Source organism: Branchiostoma lanceolatum, chromosome 16, assembly GCF_035083965.1.
Source record: "Branchiostoma lanceolatum isolate klBraLanc5 chromosome 16, klBraLanc5.hap2, whole genome shotgun sequence".
Taxonomy (NCBI): domain Eukaryota; kingdom Metazoa; phylum Chordata; class Leptocardii; order Amphioxiformes; family Branchiostomatidae; genus Branchiostoma; species Branchiostoma lanceolatum.
Window position 1 is genome coordinate 13,306,806 of NC_089737.1, and position 21,798 is coordinate 13,328,603.

General features: G+C 43.9%; 3 protein-coding genes and 2 long non-coding RNA genes across 5 annotated transcripts; all 5 read right to left on the reverse strand.

Moving 5' to 3' along the window:
* Positions 1-2,377: 2,377 nt before the first annotated feature.
* Positions 2,378-4,213, reverse strand: LOC136422313 (uncharacterized). Its single transcript, XR_010753596.1, has 3 exons — positions 3,873-4,213; positions 3,310-3,490; positions 2,378-2,867 (listed from the first exon to the last, which is right to left on the reverse strand). It is a non-coding gene; the product is annotated as an uncharacterized lncRNA (long non-coding RNA).
* Positions 4,214-11,605: 7,392 nt separating this feature from the next.
* On the reverse strand, positions 11,606-12,988 carry LOC136421909 (3-phosphoinositide-dependent protein kinase 1-like). The gene is made up of 2 exons (XM_066409483.1): positions 12,876-12,988; positions 11,606-12,410 (listed from the first exon to the last, which is right to left on the reverse strand). The coding sequence occupies exons 1-2, from the start codon at positions 12,978-12,980 to the stop codon at positions 11,970-11,972; spliced, it is 546 nt and encodes a 181-aa protein (XP_066265580.1). The 5' UTR covers positions 12,981-12,988; the 3' UTR covers positions 11,606-11,969.
* Positions 12,989-13,458: 470 nt separating this feature from the next.
* LOC136421481 (probable serine/threonine-protein kinase DDB_G0281745) lies at positions 13,459-15,708 on the reverse strand. The gene is made up of 6 exons (XM_066408807.1): positions 15,642-15,708; positions 15,394-15,475; positions 15,144-15,211; positions 14,727-14,820; positions 14,130-14,322; positions 13,459-13,603 (listed from the first exon to the last, which is right to left on the reverse strand). Exons 1-6 carry the CDS (start codon positions 15,672-15,674, stop codon positions 13,459-13,461), a joined length of 615 nt encoding a protein of 204 aa, XP_066264904.1. The 5' UTR covers positions 15,675-15,708.
* Positions 15,709-15,785: 77 nt separating this feature from the next.
* On the reverse strand, positions 15,786-16,801 carry LOC136421312 (uncharacterized). The gene is made up of 4 exons (XR_010753425.1): positions 16,748-16,801; positions 16,449-16,517; positions 16,125-16,205; positions 15,786-15,864 (listed from the first exon to the last, which is right to left on the reverse strand). It is a non-coding gene; the product is annotated as an uncharacterized lncRNA (long non-coding RNA).
* Positions 16,802-17,030: 229 nt separating this feature from the next.
* LOC136421482 (uncharacterized) lies at positions 17,031-18,992 on the reverse strand. Its single transcript, XM_066408808.1, has 4 exons — positions 18,845-18,992; positions 18,420-18,562; positions 17,795-17,915; positions 17,031-17,308 (listed from the first exon to the last, which is right to left on the reverse strand). The coding sequence occupies exons 2-4, from the start codon at positions 18,516-18,518 to the stop codon at positions 17,031-17,033; spliced, it is 498 nt and encodes a 165-aa protein (XP_066264905.1). The 5' UTR covers positions 18,519-18,562; positions 18,845-18,992.
* Between the last annotated feature and the right edge of the window lie 2,806 nt (positions 18,993-21,798).

Sequence of the window (21,798 nt, forward strand, 5' to 3'; positions counted from 1 at the left end):
ACCTTGTACTAGATCTTGGTAATCCATTTCGTAAAATGCAGCTTCAAACAGTCAGGTTTGCTGTGTGTGTCCTGTCCCTACAGTCTCTACTCAGTTCGTGCTGATAGTTGTGTTCACAATCCCAAGAAAGTAAACACTGTGGGCTCAAGTTCCTATCGTGCCCTCAGTTCACCTATGGCCGTAACCATTCAAAAAATGGAGCAGGAGGATATACATTAAGAATGTTGCTGTAAACCACTGATGCCATGGATTGCAAAGCACACCCCCAAAGTGACGTGCGCGCTGCCAGATGGCAAAATACGTGTTTATTTCTATATAAACATTTAATTTCTCACGTGTGTATTCATGCTTATAAGAAACAAGCAGCCGCGTAAACACCACAGTTTGACTGCATGATGGGATAGTCCGGCAGTAGTTGGAATAGTGCCAAACTGACCTGAGCCATGCGCAGGGCAAACCCCAAACAATGGACCAGAAAACAAGCTTTCCACGCCCCGGTCCCGTCAGCCCATGCCAAGGATCACGTTAACTACGTAAAGCACTCTTGTGAATGTGATCCTTGGCATGGGCTGACGGTATCGGGAAACACTAAAAATCCCTCGACAAACTTAGACATTCACTATTCTCGCGACCTTTTAAGGGTGAAGATGACGTTATTCATATTAAGGTCACAGATGCCATATTGACAAGGATGCGTAAGATCACGAAAACGAAGGATACTCCTAACGATGTAGTCTTGGATCTCAATTTACCCAATATCAGCCATGGGATCCTAGACTCGCACTTGTCCCCTACCGGCACAGCCAGTTGGGGAATTTACTTTCTGAATGGCTGACAAAACAATTGTCGCAACTTGCTTGTCCCATTCGCCAACCAGAGAATTAGTTTTCTGTAACTTAGTATTTTCTAAAAAAATCAAAAATACACCATCGATCATGTATAACAATATGGAAATAATGTAATGTATCCTTTATATGGACAGTTGTTTTTACTGGGACAGATATTGTCTAACATCATTTGTCTTCTAGTATGAATATCTGTTCAAAAAAAATTGGAACATAATGATTCTAAAATCATCAACGTGTAGATGATATCCATATGAAAACAATACCTTGGAGATCCATGTTCAGGTGTGTTTTTCCAGCAAGAATCAACGTTGAACAGTTGAAGCAAAGAGTCGGTATCGAGGAGGCGGTATCATACCTGCGGGGCACTGGCTACCAAGGTGGTGCTACCGAAAAGACAATCATTTGGCACATTGATTCCTCAAAACTGAGTTTGAAAAAAAAAAGGTTTACATAATTGATCTATTGTCTCACCTTGCACTGGGCATTGGTGATCCATTTCCTTACTGTCCCCAAAATGCAGCTTCAAACAAGTACGGTTGCTGTGTGTGTTCGGTCTCTACAGTCCCTGCTCCGGCGTCGTTTTGCCGCGAAGGCACAGGTCCGCCAGGCCTTACCTTGCCTGAAGAGCAAATACGCGTCTCTGTTTGCCCGTTTGCCCCGTGCAGCCCCCTTGCACCGTGACGTCACGGCGCACGCGGCACGTACGGGCGATACCAAACTGCCAAGGAAAAAGGAGGACGGCAAGAATGTTGCTCACAAAGTTGTCCGTAAACGATCAGCTGGTAAAATTCTTTTGCATTTATTTATCGACGTTTCATTTCTAACGTGCCCATAAGAACCAAATAACCGTGTAAACTGTACAATCATTGACTGTATGATGTGATAGTCCATCCGAGGAGGTTACCCCACCAATGCCCCGGGCTGGACTTGTGCCAAACTAACCTGAGCAAGACAAACAATACACAATGTGTACACAGACATTGTGGGAGGGGGAGGAAGTACCTAATATACATGTGCATGCATTTTGTGCACAGTCAAAGGATTCCCCGTCTCCATGTGTCAATCTTTACTTATAGATACATGCATATGGGCGTGCACGGTACCGCTACTCAAGTCTAGATCTGCCAACCTTTGATTATAGATACATGCATATGGGCGTGTACAGTAGTTAAAGTCCGACCCGGGATTCCACCATATAGCTACTCGGGATACAAAAAAAGCAGCCTGTTTGACGCATGTATCTATTTGTATGTATGTGTTTCTGACCCACGAGGTAACTAAGTCTCCCATATTATATTGTCTTGCGTTTTTCAAATTTTTAAAACGTCATCATCGCCCTGCGATGGACATCCATTCGGAGTGTTTTGCATTTTATTTTCATCTACATATATACTGACTGCGGCGAATGTTTCATTCTTATTTTAATAAAAAATGACACTGACGTCATATGGTTTTCATAAGAGTATATTCTGCACAGAACACCATAATATTGTAAGCTCTACACACCCTTGGGCACCAGGAAAGGGAATAGAAAAATCTTTTGGAGGTAAAATCTGCAGCAGTGAATACGTCGTTGATAGAGAATATGTACACGAATCATCTGTTGTACAGAGAACAATATACTGTATACAACTTCTTAATTTATATTTTCACCACGAAATTTGAGATATACATACAATTGCAAGAACAGAGAGCGATTTAAAGCTCGAACTGTCAGTACATCTAACCGTTGGTCACTTCGTAGCAAAGACCTTTACCGCATAAATCCTTCATAGAAGGCATATTATTAGCATTAACTCTACTGCAACATTGACGTTCCTCGCATAGATTTATCTCAGTCACGACCGGATATTTACAGCGCATCTTGATATCAGAGAAATGATTGCATACAATATCATGAAATATGACATCTGGCATATCTACACACTCTTAGAAATTACCAAACTCAAACTAAGTCTGAGAAATATGAAAGTATACGACAGACGGACTATGCGCCAAGACGGGTGGGTTTCCAGCAATCTGAAGAAAAAGGAATTAAAACGTGACTTTATTAATAAACAACATGCATGTAAAGAAATATATACAAAGTAACTATACCAAGTAATAAAGAAAAAGTTAACGTTATAAGACGGTTTCCCACAGATATTTCATTCAAGTGAACTGACTTCTATAATAAAGATATCAGACAAGAAATTCTGAAGTAGACGATATACAAGTCACTGTCAAAAGACAGCTGTCTAAAACGCCTGACAAAATCTATACAGTTGCTTGTATAATGAGTAACATTTGTACTGTGTAGTTATTACCCGATGTCTAACCTTCATCGATGTAACTGATGCAAGAAGGTGGCTATAGCTAGAACTGCGGTTGACTTTGTATAGTTTTACTAACTTAGAGCTATCCTACAACAAGCAGTCTCTTTTCTTAGCATTATACAGCTTCTCAAATCATGTAAACAAACCTTGTGAAGAACTTTAGGCATTTTTGTTGCGGAGGTCCTCCAGCTTCTCAGCCAGAGCCGCCATGTTGATGGCCCGCAGATGTCCGGCCAGCACGTCCAGAGTGGCCCGCCGGCCGGTCTTCATCCTCCACCGCCGGAACGTCTGGTACACCTTCTCGTGCAGGTTCGTGCGCTCGCAATCCTGGGGATGAAAGATGTATATGAAAACGGCGAAACGGCAAAATGCATTAACCTGGGTGTCATTCTAGTTAGTTTCAGAGAGAGAGAGAGAGAGAGAGAGAGAGAGAGAGAGAAAGAGATAGAGAAAGAAAGAGAGAGAGACAGACCATGCCCGTAGCCAGGGAACCCCCCAGCATGAGACAGACAGAGAGAGAGAGACAGACAGACTAGGAGACAGTCAGAGAGACAGAGACGGACAGACAAATCGATGTGGGGATAGGATGATGAGAGAGAGACAGAGAATGATACAGAGGTGAGAGGGAGAAAGAGGGACTGAGAAAGATGGAGAGAGAGGGTAAGATAGGCGAGAACAAGGTGGGAAAGAGGGAGAGAGAGAAGCCCACCTCAATGGCGTCTATTTCCGGATCCGTCAGTCCGATCTCTCTGGCGATTCTCTTCCACTGGCGAGACCCGACCTCCCCGGCAAATCTGTTCAACACTTGGGTAACGCTGAAGCCTGGAACGACATGGGAAGTTCTGTTAATACAGGTTATTTCTCAATTTACATGTATATATCATTGCGTGTATGTGTACCGCGTGTATTTTGCTCCTACAAAGCACGTTAAGTGATAGCACTGAACTGTCGTGCACCGGTGTTGATTTGTGTAACGAAATGTGTGCCGTACAACATTACAAACGGGTTTGCCATTTATTGACTCAAGCGCGCTTGTTTGGTAGCATTGGACTTCGACCCGACACGGAGCGCTGATTGGACGGTGTGCAAGATAAAATCCAATAAGGGAGTTTCCCTCCCCACAAAATGCCGCTCCGCGAATCCCGTCCCATTAAAACTGTACGGAGCGCGCTGAATGATCCGGGCAGGCGGGCAGTGTGCGGCGCGGGCACCGGGGAGATCCCGGAATGCTCACGGCAAACTGCCGAGAATCGTACCGGGCTGGTACTTCAGTCTTTGCCTATGAAATTTCACAGAGAAATACATTAAGGTAATAGTAAGAAACAGATGACGGGATATTCAAATATATTCACTTGCTAATTCTTTATTATTTTTTAAAGAATTTCAATTCCACCTTTACGTACTGGCACTATACCGGAAGTTACATATGTAGTAACGATGCTGTGGGAAATATCTTGGAAAGTGGATCTGATAGTAACACTAAGGTCGATGTAGACATTAAACTTGCTTACAGAAAACTGCAAGTCAGGCCAAATTTCAACAACGGCGAATCTACTCAACACATCGACCGATATCGTGGTGACTGACATGCGCGTGCGCGCGGGCAACAGCCTCACTCACTCACTGACTCCGACTCACTCCGCCCGCCCCGCCCGCCCCGCCCGCCCCGCCCCGCCCCGCCCCGCCCGCCCCGCCCGCCCCGCCCGCCCCAAACGCCCCGCACGCCCCGCCCGCCCCGCACGCCCCGCACGCCCCGCCCGCCCCGCACGCCCCGCCCGCCCCGCCCGCCCCGCCCGCCCCGCCCGCCCCAAACGCCCCAAACGCCCCAAACGCCCCGCCCGCCCCGCCCGCCCCGCCCGCCCCGCCCGCCCCGCCCGCCCCAAACGCCCCAAACGCCCCGCACGCCCCGCCCGCCCCGCCCGCCCCAAACGCCCCAAACGCCCCGCACGCCCCAAACGCCCCGCACGCCCCGCCCGCCCCGCACGCCCCGCACGCCCCAAACGCCCCAAACGCCCCAAACGCCCCGCCCGCCCCGCACGCCCCGCACGCCCCAAACGCCCCAAACGCCCCAAACGCCCCGAGCACGCCCCGAGCACGCCCCGCCCGCCCCGCCCGCCCCAAACGCCCCGCACGCCCCAAACGCCCCGCACGCCCCGCACGCCCCGCCCGCCCCGCACGCCCCAAACGCCCCGCACGCCCCAAACGCCCCAAACGCCCCAAACGCCCCGCCCGCCCCGCACGCCCCGCCCGCCCCGCACGCCCCGCCCGCCCCGCACGCCCCCGCCCGCCCCGCCCGCCCCAAACGCCCCAAACGCCCCGCCCGCCCCGCCCGCCCCGCCCGCCCCAAACGCCCCAAACGCCCCGCCCGCCCCGCCCGCCCCGCACGCCCCAAACGCCCCGCACGCCCCGCACGCCCCGCCCGCCCCGCACGCCCCCGCCCGCCCCGCCCGCCCCAAACGCCCCAAACGCCCCGCCCGCCCCGCCCGCCCCGCCCGCCCCGCCCGCCCCAAACGCCCCAAACGCCCCGCCCGCCCCGCACGCCCCGCACGCCCCAAACGCCCCAAACGCCCCGCACGCCCCGCACGCCCCGCCCGCCCCAAACGCCCCAAACGCCCCGCACGCCCCGCACGCCCCAATGTGGTACACACGCTAGGTATTTGATGATTGTTCTATTGTCTTACCTTGAACGGGACTTCGGTGATCCATTTCCGCGATTTGTCCCAAAAAGCAGCTTCGAACAGTTGCGTTTGCCATTCTGTGCCACCGGTGCACCACCACCAATATCACCACTACCAATGTGGTACACACGCTACACTTGTGAGTATGCCACCGGTCCTATATATAGGGGAAACACGCGTTGTCGTGCATAGCGCGGGGATTCCCCCGTGTGACGCGGGCGTAAGGGGATTCCCAGGGACGCGGGTGGGTGTTTACCAACTCGTAAAATGCGTTTGTATTTATTTCACAGACAGCCGGTAAACACTACAGTATGACTCGGGTATGGTGTGACAGTCCGCCAATGCCCAGGTTGTACTACTGCCGATCTAACCTGAGCAAGGCAAACAATAGGTGTGATATTATTACTCCAGGAAGGAGGATGACCTCCTTCTGGGAGTATTGGGATTGCATTTGTTTGCGCGTTCGCAGCTATAACTCACGATCCCGTTGTCGCATTGGTGTGTAACTTGGCATATCGTTTGCCTGGTTCGGCGTGGTGATGCACAATAGCTTTGTTACACCATAACTACTTTAAACGTCAATCCAATATCGTAATTGCACCCCTATAATTAATGCTATGTCCCACTGCCCTGCCATAGGGACCATGTTATAATCCGTTATGCATGACTGGAACACTTCAGGCAGATACGGGGTATAAATCTTCCTTACTTGCTGTGATCGTATAGTCACTGTTACATTGAAAAATAGACAACGTGCATCACCACACGCAACCTAGCAAACTATATACCAAGTTACATACCAATGCGGCAACGGGAATTGTGAGTTTTCGCTGCGAACATGTGCCGAGTGAGCTTCAGTCTGTGTATTAAGTATGCCGTGTCCCTCGCAACTCGCATACAGTATGTGCGCACGGGACCACGGACGATGCATTTTTACGCACAGTGTGAAAAAGGCAAATCTCTGGACCTTCAAACTTACCACACTTGTAGTTTCTAATACGGAGGCTGTGACAATGTAAAAATTTTACGCAGGGGGTGAAAGATTGTTGAGAAATATCTCTCAGAAAAGTGTGCGCGCCAATGTCACTTCCGGGTGGTTAGATCCGGTGACCTTTGACCTTCGTGAAATGTTAATATAAATGAGCCTTTTTTTATTGCAAATAGCTTGATAGCTATAGATCAGGCCGGCCTGCAATAAATTGTGGAAAGAGGATTTACTGCATATTTGTGATTTCTGATACATCTTAGTTGTAAGGCTGAATGGTTCGTTGATAATTGAAAAGGGGCCATCTAGATCTAACTTTGTGACTTTGCCCGGAATTTCTAGATCCCATCTGTGCCATACTGTAAAAACATACTTTTCAGCAGGTTGACCACTCCTGTATTGAAAGAAAAACAAACACTTTTTCTTTACTTGTTTTAAAACACTACTTGGACTGAGAAGAGATGCAATTTGTGTGGGTCAATATTTGTACATACTATAAATACTTCATGGAGAATTGTGTCCTACGGACTCTTGTTAATAATGTAATGATATTATTAATAATATTAATGATGTCAGGTGCGCCGATCGGCCAGGTGCGGCATGGCACGCGCCATGGCGCGCCTTGTAAATTTTACAAGCGACGGCGCGTGCCATGCGCGGCGCGTGCCATGGCGCACCTGACCGATCGGCGCACCTGGCATTCGTCATTCGATAAGGATGCCAGGGGGGGGGGGGGGGGGCGGCGGTAAAATGTTTCGGTTTAACCTGCTAATAAAACACGTCAGGGTTGTTTGTCAGCAAATAGTAAACGGGGTCCGCTGCTGGAGGGACAAATAACTGCATCCCTTAATGTTAAGGATTGAAGTAAGGTGAAGTGAACGGGGATTTGATACACTGCTCTGTCACCTCTAACCGGTCCAGCCAGGTTGCAGTGCATGTACCATTATTGAAGTCTGCCCATATCAACTTCAGAAAGGGTTTCTCACTTACAATTTAATCTGACATGCGAGATTCGAACCCGCGCCCAATTGACCATGTAGTTCATGAAATGGAACTGCTAACCACTGCACTACATGCCACTCTCGTGATTTCTATATATCTTGTCATAGACTTGTGATACTTGTGTTCATGATTTGGCTTTAACCTAACAAATGCATAATCAAATGGCTGCAAGGCAAGGCGAATGAGCGGGGCTGATACTAAAATAATGTCGTATAGAATGTTCTAGAATGTTCGTGTACATGTCTGATAGCATTTTTTTCCTTGCGTGGTTGAGTAAACTTTGAACCCCCACCCAATCACAGACCTCTATTTGCGAATACTGAGCGCTGATTGGATGGTGCTCCGAAGACAAACAAGGCCGATAAGGTAAACACGCAAGGTGAGACCCAGCACGGGGAAAGGCAGAACGCACTGCAAAACACGACTAGGCTTATCATGGACTTTCTTTGAACTAGCGTTATTCTCACTCTATATCTAAAGCGGTATCAAACACACTTACAGTGGCTTGCTGTGGGGGCGAATAGCGGGGGGAGATGTCTATCAAAACGGGACGGTTAGAATTATACATGCAACATCAAACTGCTAACAGTCCCTCACTTTTCAGTCGGGCTGCAAATATTATCCTTTCAAGCACGTTGACTACCTTTGCAGACTTGCATCGTACTGTAAAACGCCTCTGGTATGACGCTAGATTTTCTCTCGCTATATGTCGCGCCGCGAATCCCGTCCCGTAAAAGTTCCCTGGCCGGGGAGCGCACTGATACACCTCGGCGGGTGGGCAACACACAGGCACCGATGAGACCCCGACAAGCTCACGATAGGATAGCCCCAGGCTACGGCTTTAGTGTTTGCCAATATTGCAATAATGAAAGTTCACAGGAACGTAATGGTAGGAAATACACTACAGTGCAAAATATCGGTCTCTACCAGAATTTTTTGGCATACTGAAAATGGAAGAACCAGAATAGAGGTACTGTGGAGCGGCGGTGGCAAAACTCGCTACTGTATAGGAACAAATTAGAATTGAAATAAAAACAAGAGCTTTGCAAAAAGCTGGCGTTTCATCTACGTGGAAATTAACCTCCTTGGTTTATGAATTAGGTGACTGGTCTTACATGTCGTAAAGTGCAATGGAGCGAAATGAATTTTCTTCATTATCTATGTTAATTGGGCCTTAATTTGATGTTCACCTTCACTGCATTGGCTTTCATTTCCACATATGCTACTGAACTGCCAAATATTGATAAGATCCGTTTACAGGTTGTCGAGTTATGCGGTACACATAATAACAGAAATGCATAAAAAGCCTGCTATAGCAGTATCAACCCTCCTCATTCAGGTGTAGGAACTGAGAGGGTCATCATACTCGAATATGTGTATTTGTATCTGTACAGTATATGTATGTGAAAAGGAATAAATATCACAAGTGATTGTGACACACTATTAGTCAGAAAGTACAAATGCAGTCTGCTCAGTGGCAGGATGGTCTGCTAATGAGTACAAGTGCACAGTGTGCTTAGTGGCAGAAGTTAGTACAAATGCACAACCTGCTCGTTGGCAGAGGATTGTCTCGTAATGAGTTCAAGTTCACAATCTGTTTAGTGGCAGGATAGTCTTGTAATGAGTACAGGTGTGTACAGAAGTAAAAGCAGTAATAGAAGATTGAGTAACATTTTTATTAGTGCGAATAGTTGTTCTAATTGACCGTAAAGTTTGATTTAGTAGGCTTTGGTCCAATTCTGTGGCAGCTGGGGACTGCAGCAGTCACAACTGAAAGAAAAAGCAAAAACAAATGTTAGACATCTAATGCCAACTGAACATATTTAATATTTCAAAATTGGCTTGAATTGATTGGAGCAAGGAGGTTGAAAATATAGAAGGGGGAAGCTACTTGACTGGAGGTGCAAATTGTCACTGTGACAATGATACGATATCGTGCTGATTACTGTGTGTTCCTAACTTCCAAAGAGTCTAATCTGGTGAAACGGAGTCAAACTTGCATCAAAAATCCTGATCCCAACTGTAACACAAATATTTTGCTATCTCAAAGTATACCTGATCCTGGCAGTACCATTTTTAAAATAAAACGTATATTCTGATGAATATAATTTCTAATAAGTAATACTAGCTACGTCCAACGCTCATATTCTTGATCTACAGCCCTATGGTTGAAAAGCAAAAAAAAATGAGAATCTAAGTTCACATACAGTATGTCAACACAATTTGTAAAATTACAATATTTACATACACCTATATCACCCAGCATAGTAGTATCACATACAATTCCTTAAATATAAAAAAAAAAAATTCTTTCAGCAGTTCAGTAGTGGTTTGAAGAAGTACTGCAACATGATTACTAAAAGAACAGATCTTCCTACCTGTTTGAATGGATCTACTATAGTCTACTAAACTAAAGGAGGAAAGAAATGATTCACAAAGCATTTGGGAAAACGTGAGTGCATGAAGAAACAACAATATGCCCCCCCTCCCCCAGCCACTAATTTGTTTACAAAAACACAGACACGAGGCTATCGTTTTGTGCAGAATGCAGAGTAAAATAGGCCCCCAAATTACGTTGCAACAACACCAGAGGTCTTTCCCCTGGTCAGCGAGAGACCGTGTAAACAGCAGGCTAAATTATTTGACGACGCAAGTTTACTCCGTTTCGCTAATTATATGCACTAACTATAATTTGTACGGTAACTCGAACGAGTTATTTTTGTAATACCAGGGACGTCCTGGGTACATAATTCTCGATCTACATTTACCTGAATACACATACAGATGGACTAATGTTACCTATACGCAACTATAAGGCATATAAGATGAGATACCCTACCTCAGCGTTCGTTCCATGTCCAAAATGGTGGACCAAACTGTTCTGTTCATGCATGGTGTTCTGTCGCCCTCTGGAGTGGTCACCAAACGCGAAGAACCAATTCAAATAGCGCCAAATGAAATGAATAAGTTTGAAATCCCTTATTATCGTTGAATAGAAATAATAGTCAGACATTTAATTACATTATAAAACATATTATAAAACTATCTATAAAAGTTTAATATGTAGATTTAATTAATGTACTCAGCTTTTCCCATTAATCAGTTGCAGCGTTTGCATGCGGTTACATGTGTGTCGTGAAATTCTAGACTATCTGATTTTCTTGCTCCTTTGCCATATAAGGCAGAGACTGAACAACAAATTTAGACGGTCTTGCCATATAAGGTCTTATTGTGTGCGACACAGTGTTGAACCAAGCAGCAAGGTAGCAGCACGACTGCAAGGTAAAACCGATCTTATTGCGTTTCATCGCGAAGGCGATGAAACGCATAAAACTCCGTACTGTATAGAGCAAAAGAAGTGTAATACTTATTCATCTTTCAGGTTTGAAATCCGATGGGATTCTATTATCAAGCTTGCACACAGATCGGGTATTTTCACAGATATTGTTCAGGAGCCGGAGTTCATATTGTTCAAACATGTACAATGGGAGACGACTACGCGCCGGCGGGGAACGTTAGTTTGAACTTAACGCGTCAACGTTATGATTTCACCGGTACCCTACAAAATGTTATCTTGACCCATATCAGTGCATACCTCGGGGGTTACTGATGCTTCATTACTGCAGTTTGTTATTGCCACAAATAAGGATTGCTAGTGTCAAGATTGTTGGAATTTTTTTCTTTAATGTAGGAATGATATCAATGCATTTCACACATACCTTTTACATTAACCACAATGTAAAAAAAACCTCTTGAATGATAACAAAATACAGTACGTTCAAAATATTACATGATTTATATCATATGCAATTATATCTAATACATACAAAGCACAAAAAAGGCTTCATGGCATACATGGTATTTGAATTAAGGAATACATTATATCTATAACTTATAATGTAAAAGTAATGCAAGTACATAGATTATACATAGAGCTCAATTACATTATGTTTTGGTCGTTTGAGTAGTTCGTATTTTGAAGTATACATGAGAATCTTATCACAAAGAGCCATTTACTTACATCAAGTAGCACCGTGCAATCAACCTGCTATTATTCTCAAAATGTAGAATGTCTATTCACTTAAAAATTTAGGGGTACAAGGCTACATTCAGGTTCATCAATTAACAACAAATGATTCAGCTACTGATGAGCATTCTCGCACATGGCTGCAAACACCTCCGACATCTCAGCCGCACTGACGCGCTTCTTATAGTCATAACAAAGCGCCTTTTCCAGAAGCTCCCTAACCCCCGGGAAAACATCATCCCTAATAGCTAACAAAGCATCAGGTGGGAGTCTCTCTTCCCTTTTCTTTCTAAGAACCCGTTCATAATGAACGTTAGAAACCCCATGCAGATCCCACAACTCTACGCCACTGAAGAGCTCTGCTAGGGTGCAGCCTAGGCACCAGATGTCGGAGGATTTCCCTACGGTTAGCCCGTCGTCACACTCCGGCGGAAGGTACTTGATGGGGGTGGGCGCGCTGCGATTGGTCCGGGTGAGGGTGGAGCTAATGGCCGCTGTCTTCAGTTTGGCGACGCCCAGATCGCACAGGTACGTGTGTAGGGTGTCTTTTGCTATCTGCAATTATCAAAGCGATTTGGTGTGAGTTAGACCATTTGAGAGGTTACAAATTTGCGGTCGTTAGCATTAGCGAAGCCGTATTGAAAAGCTACCTATTTAGTTGAGGATGAAAAGGACAAAAGAAGAATTGTTATTTGCCTAGTTACAATGTTAAGATGTGCACCCACACACTCATCAACAGTATGCAAAACGATCTGTAAAAAAACCTGCTAAGCGTCCATGTAGCAGTTGTCAAGCAATGTTCTACAGTGATAGGCAACTAAACTACGACTGTGATATAATGCAAAGAAACATATACATGTGTACTACGTCCTAGAAGCGTGACGTAATAGAAAAATTACTCATTGACCAGATGATTCATATCGTACAAATTGAACATCTGTTCATGGTGATGATGATGATGAACTGATTTGAATGGACGTATCAACGTTATTATTGTAGTAACATATCAACGTTACCTACCAGTACATTTCCGGGTTTGATGTCCTGATGCACCAGGTCGTGCTTGTCGTGTAGGTAGGACACGGCGCTGCACAGGTCTGTAGCGATCTTACCCTTCACAGGCATCGTCTTCGGCACCTACATATATCAAGATCAATATGTTACAAACACAACAGTATCGTGGTTTTGAAAATCTGGAGTGTGCACATATTACCTTCTGTTACCAGTGAGGTAAGGGTGTCCACTTTTTGAAACTGGTGACAACGGTACTAAATTATCATTCCCAAACGCAAAATCACCATAATACAAGGATCTAACACACAGTAGAACTGATCACATATACCTGGTGATATGTACACGATATGCATTGCCGTACAGCTTACTTGTGCGTGTAACAGGTAAAGCCATTTCAGTGCACAGCAGCGTGATTATCATTGTTTGGTTCCTGAACAGATTCTTAAAAGAAATGGAAAATAGCAGTTGCTAAGCTTAAGGTTGAAAAATCCTAGCCACTTTGTATTGAGGGTATCTACATAAAAGAGAAACTTCTAAATACTACGCTGGCGCACTACGTTCATGCTTCAAAATCTAGACAATGTATATTCTATACCTTTACTGGTGATCGTGACGGTCTGAAGAGGATCGTGCCCAGGTCAACACCGTCCACATACGTCATCAGAAGGTACCTTCTGGTGTTGGGCTGCCAGCAGATACCAAGTAGCTGGACGATGTGGGGGTGGCGCAGCTCCCTGTTTGAAAAACAAACAAAAAAATGTGATTCAAACCGTTTGAAGTACAAGCGGATGGTTATTGCAATTCTTCAACCAGATCCTGACCTCGGTAGCAAAATCAAGGATTGTGTGATTAGATCTAGGCCGACTGTCAGAGACCATTTTTGCCCCCGAAGATCTACTTGTACTTGGAGGCAAGGAATTGCAGCATTTGATAGCATGGCAAATTCAAGCAGAGGACGATATCTAATCCCGACCATTTTAAATCAATGCTTATGTCACACTTCCGTAAGGTCTCGTGTCATGAAAAATAGAGTCAGTCATGAAAAATAGAGTCAGTCATCCTTTAACCGGTCGAAAAATGGGGTCGACTTTTTGTGTTGAAAGCAGTTCATTGACAAGTCAAAGGCACAGTAATTTGGTGGTATGACCTTATTAATGCCAAGAACGTGCACAAAGCCAACCTTAAGTAAAGCAACAGTACCGTAACAGTTTAACCTTTCCATAAAAGCATACTTAATTATCGTACGTCATTTTAATTTACCTTAAGTAATCCATCTCTCGACGGAAGCTTTCGTAGGTCTGGTCTTCGTCATCGAATTCTTTGACTGCCACGCGTGTTCCCTGCCACTTCGCCAGGTAAACTGTACCAAAAGATCCCCTTCCAAGCCTCCTGTTATCACCATGCTCGTCTTTTTCGATGGTGAATTCTTTTCTGTCGATTTCGATTCCTCTGGCTGTTAACAATTTGAAGACAGTGAGGTTAGTCAGCAACCTTAGAAAACAGTTTAGGACACAACATTTGTGCAGATTTTACTCTTGTAATGATAGTGTATCACAGTTACTTTGATCTGTAGATAACATACATTTCGAAAAGTCCTAAACATATATATATTTTGTATTCATTTGTATGAAGCAAGCTAGGTATTGAATTTGGTAATCTCTTACCGGGGATCATAACTTAGTAGTTGCCAAATGCATACATCATACTTGGACACACCACATAATTCAATTGGGGGGTTAATGCTAAGGATGTAATGAAATGTAATATATCTCCTCATTTTAATCCATGAAAACATGCACATAACACATTGTGAAAAACTAAATGATGGGGATAAACTTCCGATAAAGTATACCTTACCTGTGCTGCCAAACCCGGACCGATGTAGTCTCCTCTCAATAGATGCCCCTGGTCCTGCTCCTGCTCCGCTTTCGTACAGGGAGTTACTTGGTGCCTGTTGAATATCAAACACTCTCTCTTTAAAACGAGAAATACGATTAAAGGGCAGGATATTAGCAGAAAAGTACATCCGTGTATTATGACACGGTATCCGGTACCGACTTCCAACTACCTTTGACCCGGTGCTCATAACCGTGTCAGCATCTATTCCTAGAAGACAAGATCTAAAATATGATGAAGTCGCGTTCCTTGTATTGAAGTCTAGTTTAGACCTTCTTCAGCAGTAAGATAGTTGCAAAAAACTTGATCTCGGTGATATATTCTTCTGCTTATTGTTCGCACAAGCTTTAGTATATGTTTGTCAATGAACCAACTGACCTCGGCATAGGGGTTGATCTGAGATCCATGGAGACGTTCTCTCTGCGATTGATCAACAGGCATGGCATCTGTTGGACGACAACACAGTAATAGATATGTTAATCTTTAATGCAAGCTCACACCCGAAGGCATAATGCAGAATATATACAGACAGTGAACATACTAATTAGACCAATCTTCTGTAAAATTCTATTATCATTATTGCTAAAACGAAACCGTCATAATCAGTACTTTTGTTTCCAGTACTTACCAGGTGCGTCAGGTCTCTGTGACTCCAGCCTATTGCCGCCGGCAGCTTGTTGGCTTTGCCTTTCGTAGATGATATTGTCTATCTGTTAAGGAGGAAAAACTTGCTTTAGGATGGAAGATTTACCTATTTTGTTTTGTCAGCCGCTAACTGTGATTAAAGAAATGCAATAAACAAATAGATAAATGTGAGGAGATTTGTGATAAGACACCGTGTGTTTAAATGTGTACTTGTATAAGACAAAATCCTACCTGGGAATTTATGCGGTTCGTTGAACAGTCCATGGCTGTATGGATAAAGAGGAATGTTTGCTCAGAACGCTCATGGGTTTTCAGCAGAATTACGATCAAAGTTAAGTCTTCTAAAATGGATATGATATAGAGAATGTTTTTGGGATACCTTCCTCATCCTCGAGATCGTTGCTATGTCCGGCTTCTTGTGCAGGATTTCGGGATGTCTTCGGGTTTGTGTGATCTACAGCATGATATCAAAAACAACAAATGTAAACCTAAATCTATAAAAAAAATGTGGGCATCGTTAAAGTCAATATACGTACTAAATACATTAAAGTCCTTAGTTTGCAGTTGTTTCGACAAAACATATCAAACAATTTCATTATCATTAGTGTTAGATAGTAGTTTTTGACACGTGCCTATTTCATGTTTAATTTCTTATAAGTAGAAGACATCAAATGAAACACAAATATGTGGACAATTAAGATGACAAACGAATACCATGTTGGAGGCTCTCCCCATGTGCATGGTCTGTTCCAACTTCATCTATGGGGAAATGAGACGTACTGGAATCCATCGGTTCTGGAAGATTTGAGAAACAAGTTAATCTTGCTAATTCAAACGCACAAAAAATACGGTAAAATGTCAATCAATAATATAATATATAATTATAATCCCAGGATACAGATAGTATTATTGTGTGATATCATTGTGTGAATGCAGAGAAATTCACCATACAAGAATACTTAGTTTTGCAATTTGCATAAAGTTACATTATATGCCTCGATAATCAGATTTCTTGATATATATATTTGCTACATGTACCTGTCCCTGTATGGTCCTTTCGGACCTCCTGCATTGGGAACCGGGCCGAAGAGCTCGGGTCCAGGTCTTCTGTAAGAAGAAAATCAGACAACTACTACCTACATGTTTGTGTTAGAAACGTGTCAGTTTCTGCGCAATCTTGCCAACTTTTAATTTTAATAACAAAGGCCACTCGCACACTGTTACGGAGGCAAAGCATTCATAATGCATCTACAAAGCCGGTTTACGCAATACCTTTTAGCAGAAGAAATGTTTTACTTATCTGCAAGGATGAAGAATGTCAGGAAGTTTGTACCGACCTTGTGCAACGTCTTGGTTTGCGTCTTCGGTACCACCTCCTCTTCCTCCTTAAATCCAGAAGAAACGAGTATAAAATATCATTAAAGAAATATTTCTTTTACACTCATATCCAAGTTGATCCCATCCCTCTTATGATATTGTGCATGGTGTACAAGGCATTGTGAAAGGGGAGATTACCACAATTTATCCACCCATTACTGATCGATTTGTCCCTGATGATGTGAAATTTTTCTTTTTGTACCCATGAATGCTACATTCATTTTAGTAATGGCATCTCAGTCATCACAAGGGAAATATACTTGATGAATACTCACTTTCAAAGGCATCTACAGCGTTCTTCAACCCAGCGTTGAAAACTGCAGCCTTCAGACTTTCTATGGAAGAGTCGCTTTTCCTGTCCCAGTACCACATGTTCAGCGCCAGCTCGCAGCGTCCTCTGTCCTCGGCCTGTTTTCTCTGTATCCACGCGACTTTCTGTGGGGGAACGCCGAGTAGTTCGGCCAAGAGATGCCACTTTGGCCCTGCTCTATCCATGATTATAAGGAAGAACTCCGCTGTTTCTGCAAAGTAAGACATCAGACGTCAGAAAGAGTAAATACTTTTCGTTTACACACACACTTGAATATATGTTAGAACACAAAGACAGTAGAAATATTTCTTAGAAAGATGCCTATAGTTGTGACAATGTTGTATTTCAATATGGCACATACACATCGCTCGGATTTCAGAAACTGTTTAATAGACTTTCAACCATGTGACCAAGTAATGGGTCAGTCAACCGGAAGGTCAAATCTTGGAGATATGGCTATTTGGAGAAGACAGTATTTTCTTAGAAATTCCCGGTTTCCTGTGTTGGAAGTCTGACAGAACATATATATATATATAACATATATATATATATATATATAACAGTAATAACCCATTACCAGAGTCACGTGTCCTTAAGGTCAGGTGATTAAAGTAATTAGTCATGCACTTTGAACAAAGACATAGTGAGTAAGGCTCAATTTCCTGTGTTAGAACAATAGTTTAATCTTCACCCTTACCTTCGAACTGCCCGGATCCATCCTCTCCGTCGATCCCGCCCAGATCTGCGGCCTGCAGCGCGGTCCACAGCCGGCCAACCGTCGCGTCGTACCCGTGCTTCTGTCGCCAGGTCGTCAGCACCTACATGTAAATCAATCTTTATTGTAAAATCAACTTTGCAGACATGTCTTGGAGGCCATAGCCTGGTCCCAGTCTCTAGGGTCGGCTTAGAAGTGTTTTACCGGGCCCAGTTTGCTTTATGCGACTCGTTTCTGTCAGCCTGTCTACTTAGCTGCCATATAAAATTTCGCAGCCGCTCTACTTAAGCTGCCAGAGAGAGTTCCGCTGCCGTCCTGGTAGCAACCTAATCTCATCCAAGGCCATAAACACACCCCGAGAGGGCTAAGCTGTCTGGGCGGGCGGGGATCACTACCAGCGCCGTAGAGATATCGGAGAGCCCCCGATGGTATGGTTTCCAGGCTAGGCGGTCACAACTGAATTGCGAGAGATTTTTTACATGTTTAAAGAACTACACAAACATTCCAGTCAATTAGATCACAATTACATCACAATTTTCATATTTATGAACTTATATACTTTCAAAAGGTGTCTTTTAGACGGACAATGACAAAAGACAAAAAGCACCTCCATACAGCACTCCCGCTTGTCACGATGCTTGTCTTCGATCACCTCGATGTCCACTTCTTTAAAACCCAGTTGACGGGTAAGGTCCTTCCAGGCCATGCCGACATTTTCTTTGATGGTATATAACGGATCCTTGTGTACGACTGTGTTATAGATACGTAACAGGATCATAATCACATTTTAGTACACATCTATGTCATTTAGTATCACTTGATATCTACCAATCGTTGTGAAAATTGCTTTTGTATTGCTTATTCTTAGATTTTAAGCAAGAAACTGAATACTTAAGTGAATGCATTTTGCATCGCATTCGTGTAAATGTGAAAGCATAATGCAAGGAAAGTACATACATTGATTTTGCTGATAGTAATGCCCAATATTTGCTTCTGCGTTAATTATGACGAAAATTGTAAACAGAAACATACCAGCGCTAGGTCTCGTAGGACGACGAACAACTTGTTCTGTATTATAAGAACACAAAAGACATGCGTTTTCGGAAAGACGAATATTGAATTGTAATCCTTTTATTTCATTTCAATGTTGATGATTCTAGCATTTTCTCTACTATTCATACAGCTGTGCCTTGAGTATGTAAAAAGAAATTAAGCACAAAAGATTTATTGTTAGAAATACATTAAGTGAAAAAGTGAAAAAGAATCAAATAAGTACCTGAAGCCGGACGTTGGTAGGGCGTAGCACGGGATCGTGGATGGTGAACCGGGGCAGCCGGCGGTTGTCTTCGCGCTTGGGCAGGAGCGGTAGCCGGGCGGGAATCACCTTGGGCCACCTGGGCCGATTCTAAAGAAAACATGACAAGCTTCTATTGGGTGATTGAAGTCACGTGATTATGACCGAACTCATCGTTAGCAATGTTGGTTGGCCAGTGTACAATATGTAAAAATGTTCTGAACAATTTGTTAATGTCCTTAATTTACCGTTTTCTTGAAATTCTTTTATAGGCTATGTATATGCGGAGAGCCACTGACTTGGAATTCTTCCCTACTTAAAACTGCATTATCAGAACAAAAGTCATAACTCATATGTTGAGAAATGCATTAGAATTCAGAAATAAGTGTAGTATGGCATGGTAGGATTTTAGTGATGCAGTCAAACCTGTACAAGTGACTACCTTATCATAATACTTTTTGATGGTCACAAGATTGTTTTCCCCATTGACACAAGCATTAAGAATTCTCAGACCTCTCTATAGTGACCACCTGCCCACATAGACCACATCATTTCATCATTCCCCTGAGCGGTCATCTTGGGCAGGTGTATTTCTTTAAATCTCACCGATAAGTTCTGCCACGCTCCTGAAGCGAGCCGAGATGAGCGCTGCCTTCAGCATGTCGACCGTTGCCTGTCTCCCGTGATCCCCTAGCCACACGTTGAGTGCCCGGATGCAGCAGTCCCGCGGTCTGCCTCGGTATGTCTGCTCTATGGAGGCGATCTGGGGCTCGTGCAGGCCCAGTCTACGGGAGATCTCTTTCCACTCGTGACAGGCGTTTTCCACCACGATGTTAAAGTATCTTGCTATGCCTTTGAACAAGGAGGTTTAAAATCATGAATACATAACACTGAAGTTCAGTGTTGCAAAACATATGATATGTCAGTTGACAGGGGGTGTTTCAAGACTAGAGTATGCAAAGGTTGCATTTGTGGTCTTTGGAAAGGCACCTGACAGACCCAGTCTACGGGAGATCTCTTTCCACTCGTGACAGGCGTTTTCCACCACGATGTCAAAGTATCTTGCTATGCCTTTAAATGAAGACAGAAATCATTTTCAGTGTTGTGATACATATGTCAGTTGACAGGGGGCGTTTCAAGACTATAGTGTATGCATCGGTGGCCTTTGGCCTTGAAAGGCACTTGACAGGTCCAATCTACGGGAGATTTCTTTCCATTCGTGACAAGCGTTTGCCACCACGATGTCAAAGTATTTTGCTATGCCTTTAAATTGACGTGAAACATTTTCAGTGTTAATGTACATGTCAGTCAGCAGGGAGCGTTTCAAAACTAGAGTGTGCAAAGGTTGCATCGGTGGCCTTTGGCCTTGAAAGGCACCTGACAGGCCTAATCTACAGGCTATCTCCTTCCACTCCTGACAGGCGTTTTCTACGACGATGTCAAAGTATCTTGCTATGCCTTTAACTGAAGACGTTAAACATTTTCAGTGTTAATATACATATGCATGTTAGTTAACAGGGGGCGTGTAACCTTTTATGACAACAGGACTTGGAGGCTGCATCCATGGCCAATGGAAAGGCAATTGACACAATATTTCTCACGTGACAATGAAGATTAGTATTATGCCTTGGTATAGTAAAGGTTAAAATTGAACCGGTGGAAAGAAAAAGATGAGCTTCGCTTTCCATACTGTAGTGCCAGCCGGGCCCTTAGTAATTAAGCTCCATTTATTGAACTCACAATATTAAAGTGACAATCATGCATACAAACTCACTTTCACTTTCAAATCATCATAGCAGTCAGCTATAGAAGCGTATAATGCTAAATATTTTTAGTCTACACTTTCCTGGTGCTGCTAAAAACAATACAGACTTTATTCTAAACAAATAGCAAAAAACAAAGGGTTATAGTCTCAAAACAATTGACAGAATACTAGCTATAGCTAGCCCTCAATTGTACTTTGCCCTACTATGGAAAAGTTGAACATTTTGGATGTGAAATTCAAAACGTAACTTACATGAAAGCAGTATACAAAAACGTTGATTTTTACAAACATAAATCTACTGTGACAACGATAGCACTAACCTGTAGGTCGTTGGTTCCTAAGTAAGTTACTAAGATGAGTGTTGCCTGTGTTGTCCAACGCTTTACAGAAAGCTAAGAACGCCCGGTTCCCTTTCGTGGGTAGGATGGTCAGTAATGCCCGTACCCGGTCAGTTTGGAGCCTCCTGGACCGAATATCGTCTTCTTCTTCTGCTAAAAGGATCCTTTCCTTAACCAGTTCGTCAACGACTCCGGGCACGTTGACTATACCGTTGACCAATTCCACCCGAAACTGTGTTAACAGATTTCTATGCTGCGGATCCATAGCGAGCCAGGTATGTCACTTTCAAAACACGCCCATTTAAAAAGAGATTATGAAATTGGTTGACTTAAGCTCCATGCTTATGTCATCAACACTCCGTAAAGGCCCTTTGTTGCTGTTAAAAAAAGTACGACGACAAAAGCCAGGTGCGAAATTTTACCTTCACTTTCGCTGCATTTCAAGATGGCGGACGCAGTAAATGCGGAAGTTCAAAGTTCACAACCTTAAGAACGTAAACAAACAGGTGCGGTAATGCAGGGGGCGTCTCACTTCCTTTTCCTTTTATATCACGGGGCGGGATGCTATAAAATGGAGCACCATGACTTC

Coding starts and splice junctions, on each gene's coding strand:
- LOC136421909 (XM_066409483.1), bottom strand. CDS start 12,980: ATGCCTGTGAAGGGTAAGATCGCTACAGACCTGTGCAGCGCCGTGTCC. Junction 12,411..12,875: donor TCAAACCCGGAAATGTACTG/GTAGGTAACGTT, acceptor TGATAATTGCAG/ATAGCAAAAGACACCCTACA.
- LOC136421481 (XM_066408807.1), bottom strand. CDS start 15,674: ATGGACTGTTCAACGAACCGCATAAATTCCCAG. Junction 15,476..15,641: donor CGAACCGCATAAATTCCCAG/GTAGGATTTTGT, acceptor CCTCCTTAACAG/ATAGACAATATCATCTACGA. Junction 14,323..14,726: donor GTCCGGGTTTGGCAGCACAG/GTAAGGTATACT, acceptor AATTGTTAACAG/CCAGAGGAATCGAAATCGAC.
- LOC136421482 (XM_066408808.1), bottom strand. CDS start 18,518: ATGGCCTGGAAGGACCTTACCCGTCAACTGGGTTTTAAAGAAGTGGAC. Junction 17,916..18,419: donor AGCGGGAGTGCTGTATGGAG/GTGCTTTTTGTC, acceptor ATTTACATGTAG/GTGCTGACGACCTGGCGACA. Junction 17,309..17,794: donor TGGATCCGGGCAGTTCGAAG/GTAAGGGTGAAG, acceptor CTTACTTTGCAG/AAACAGCGGAGTTCTTCCTT.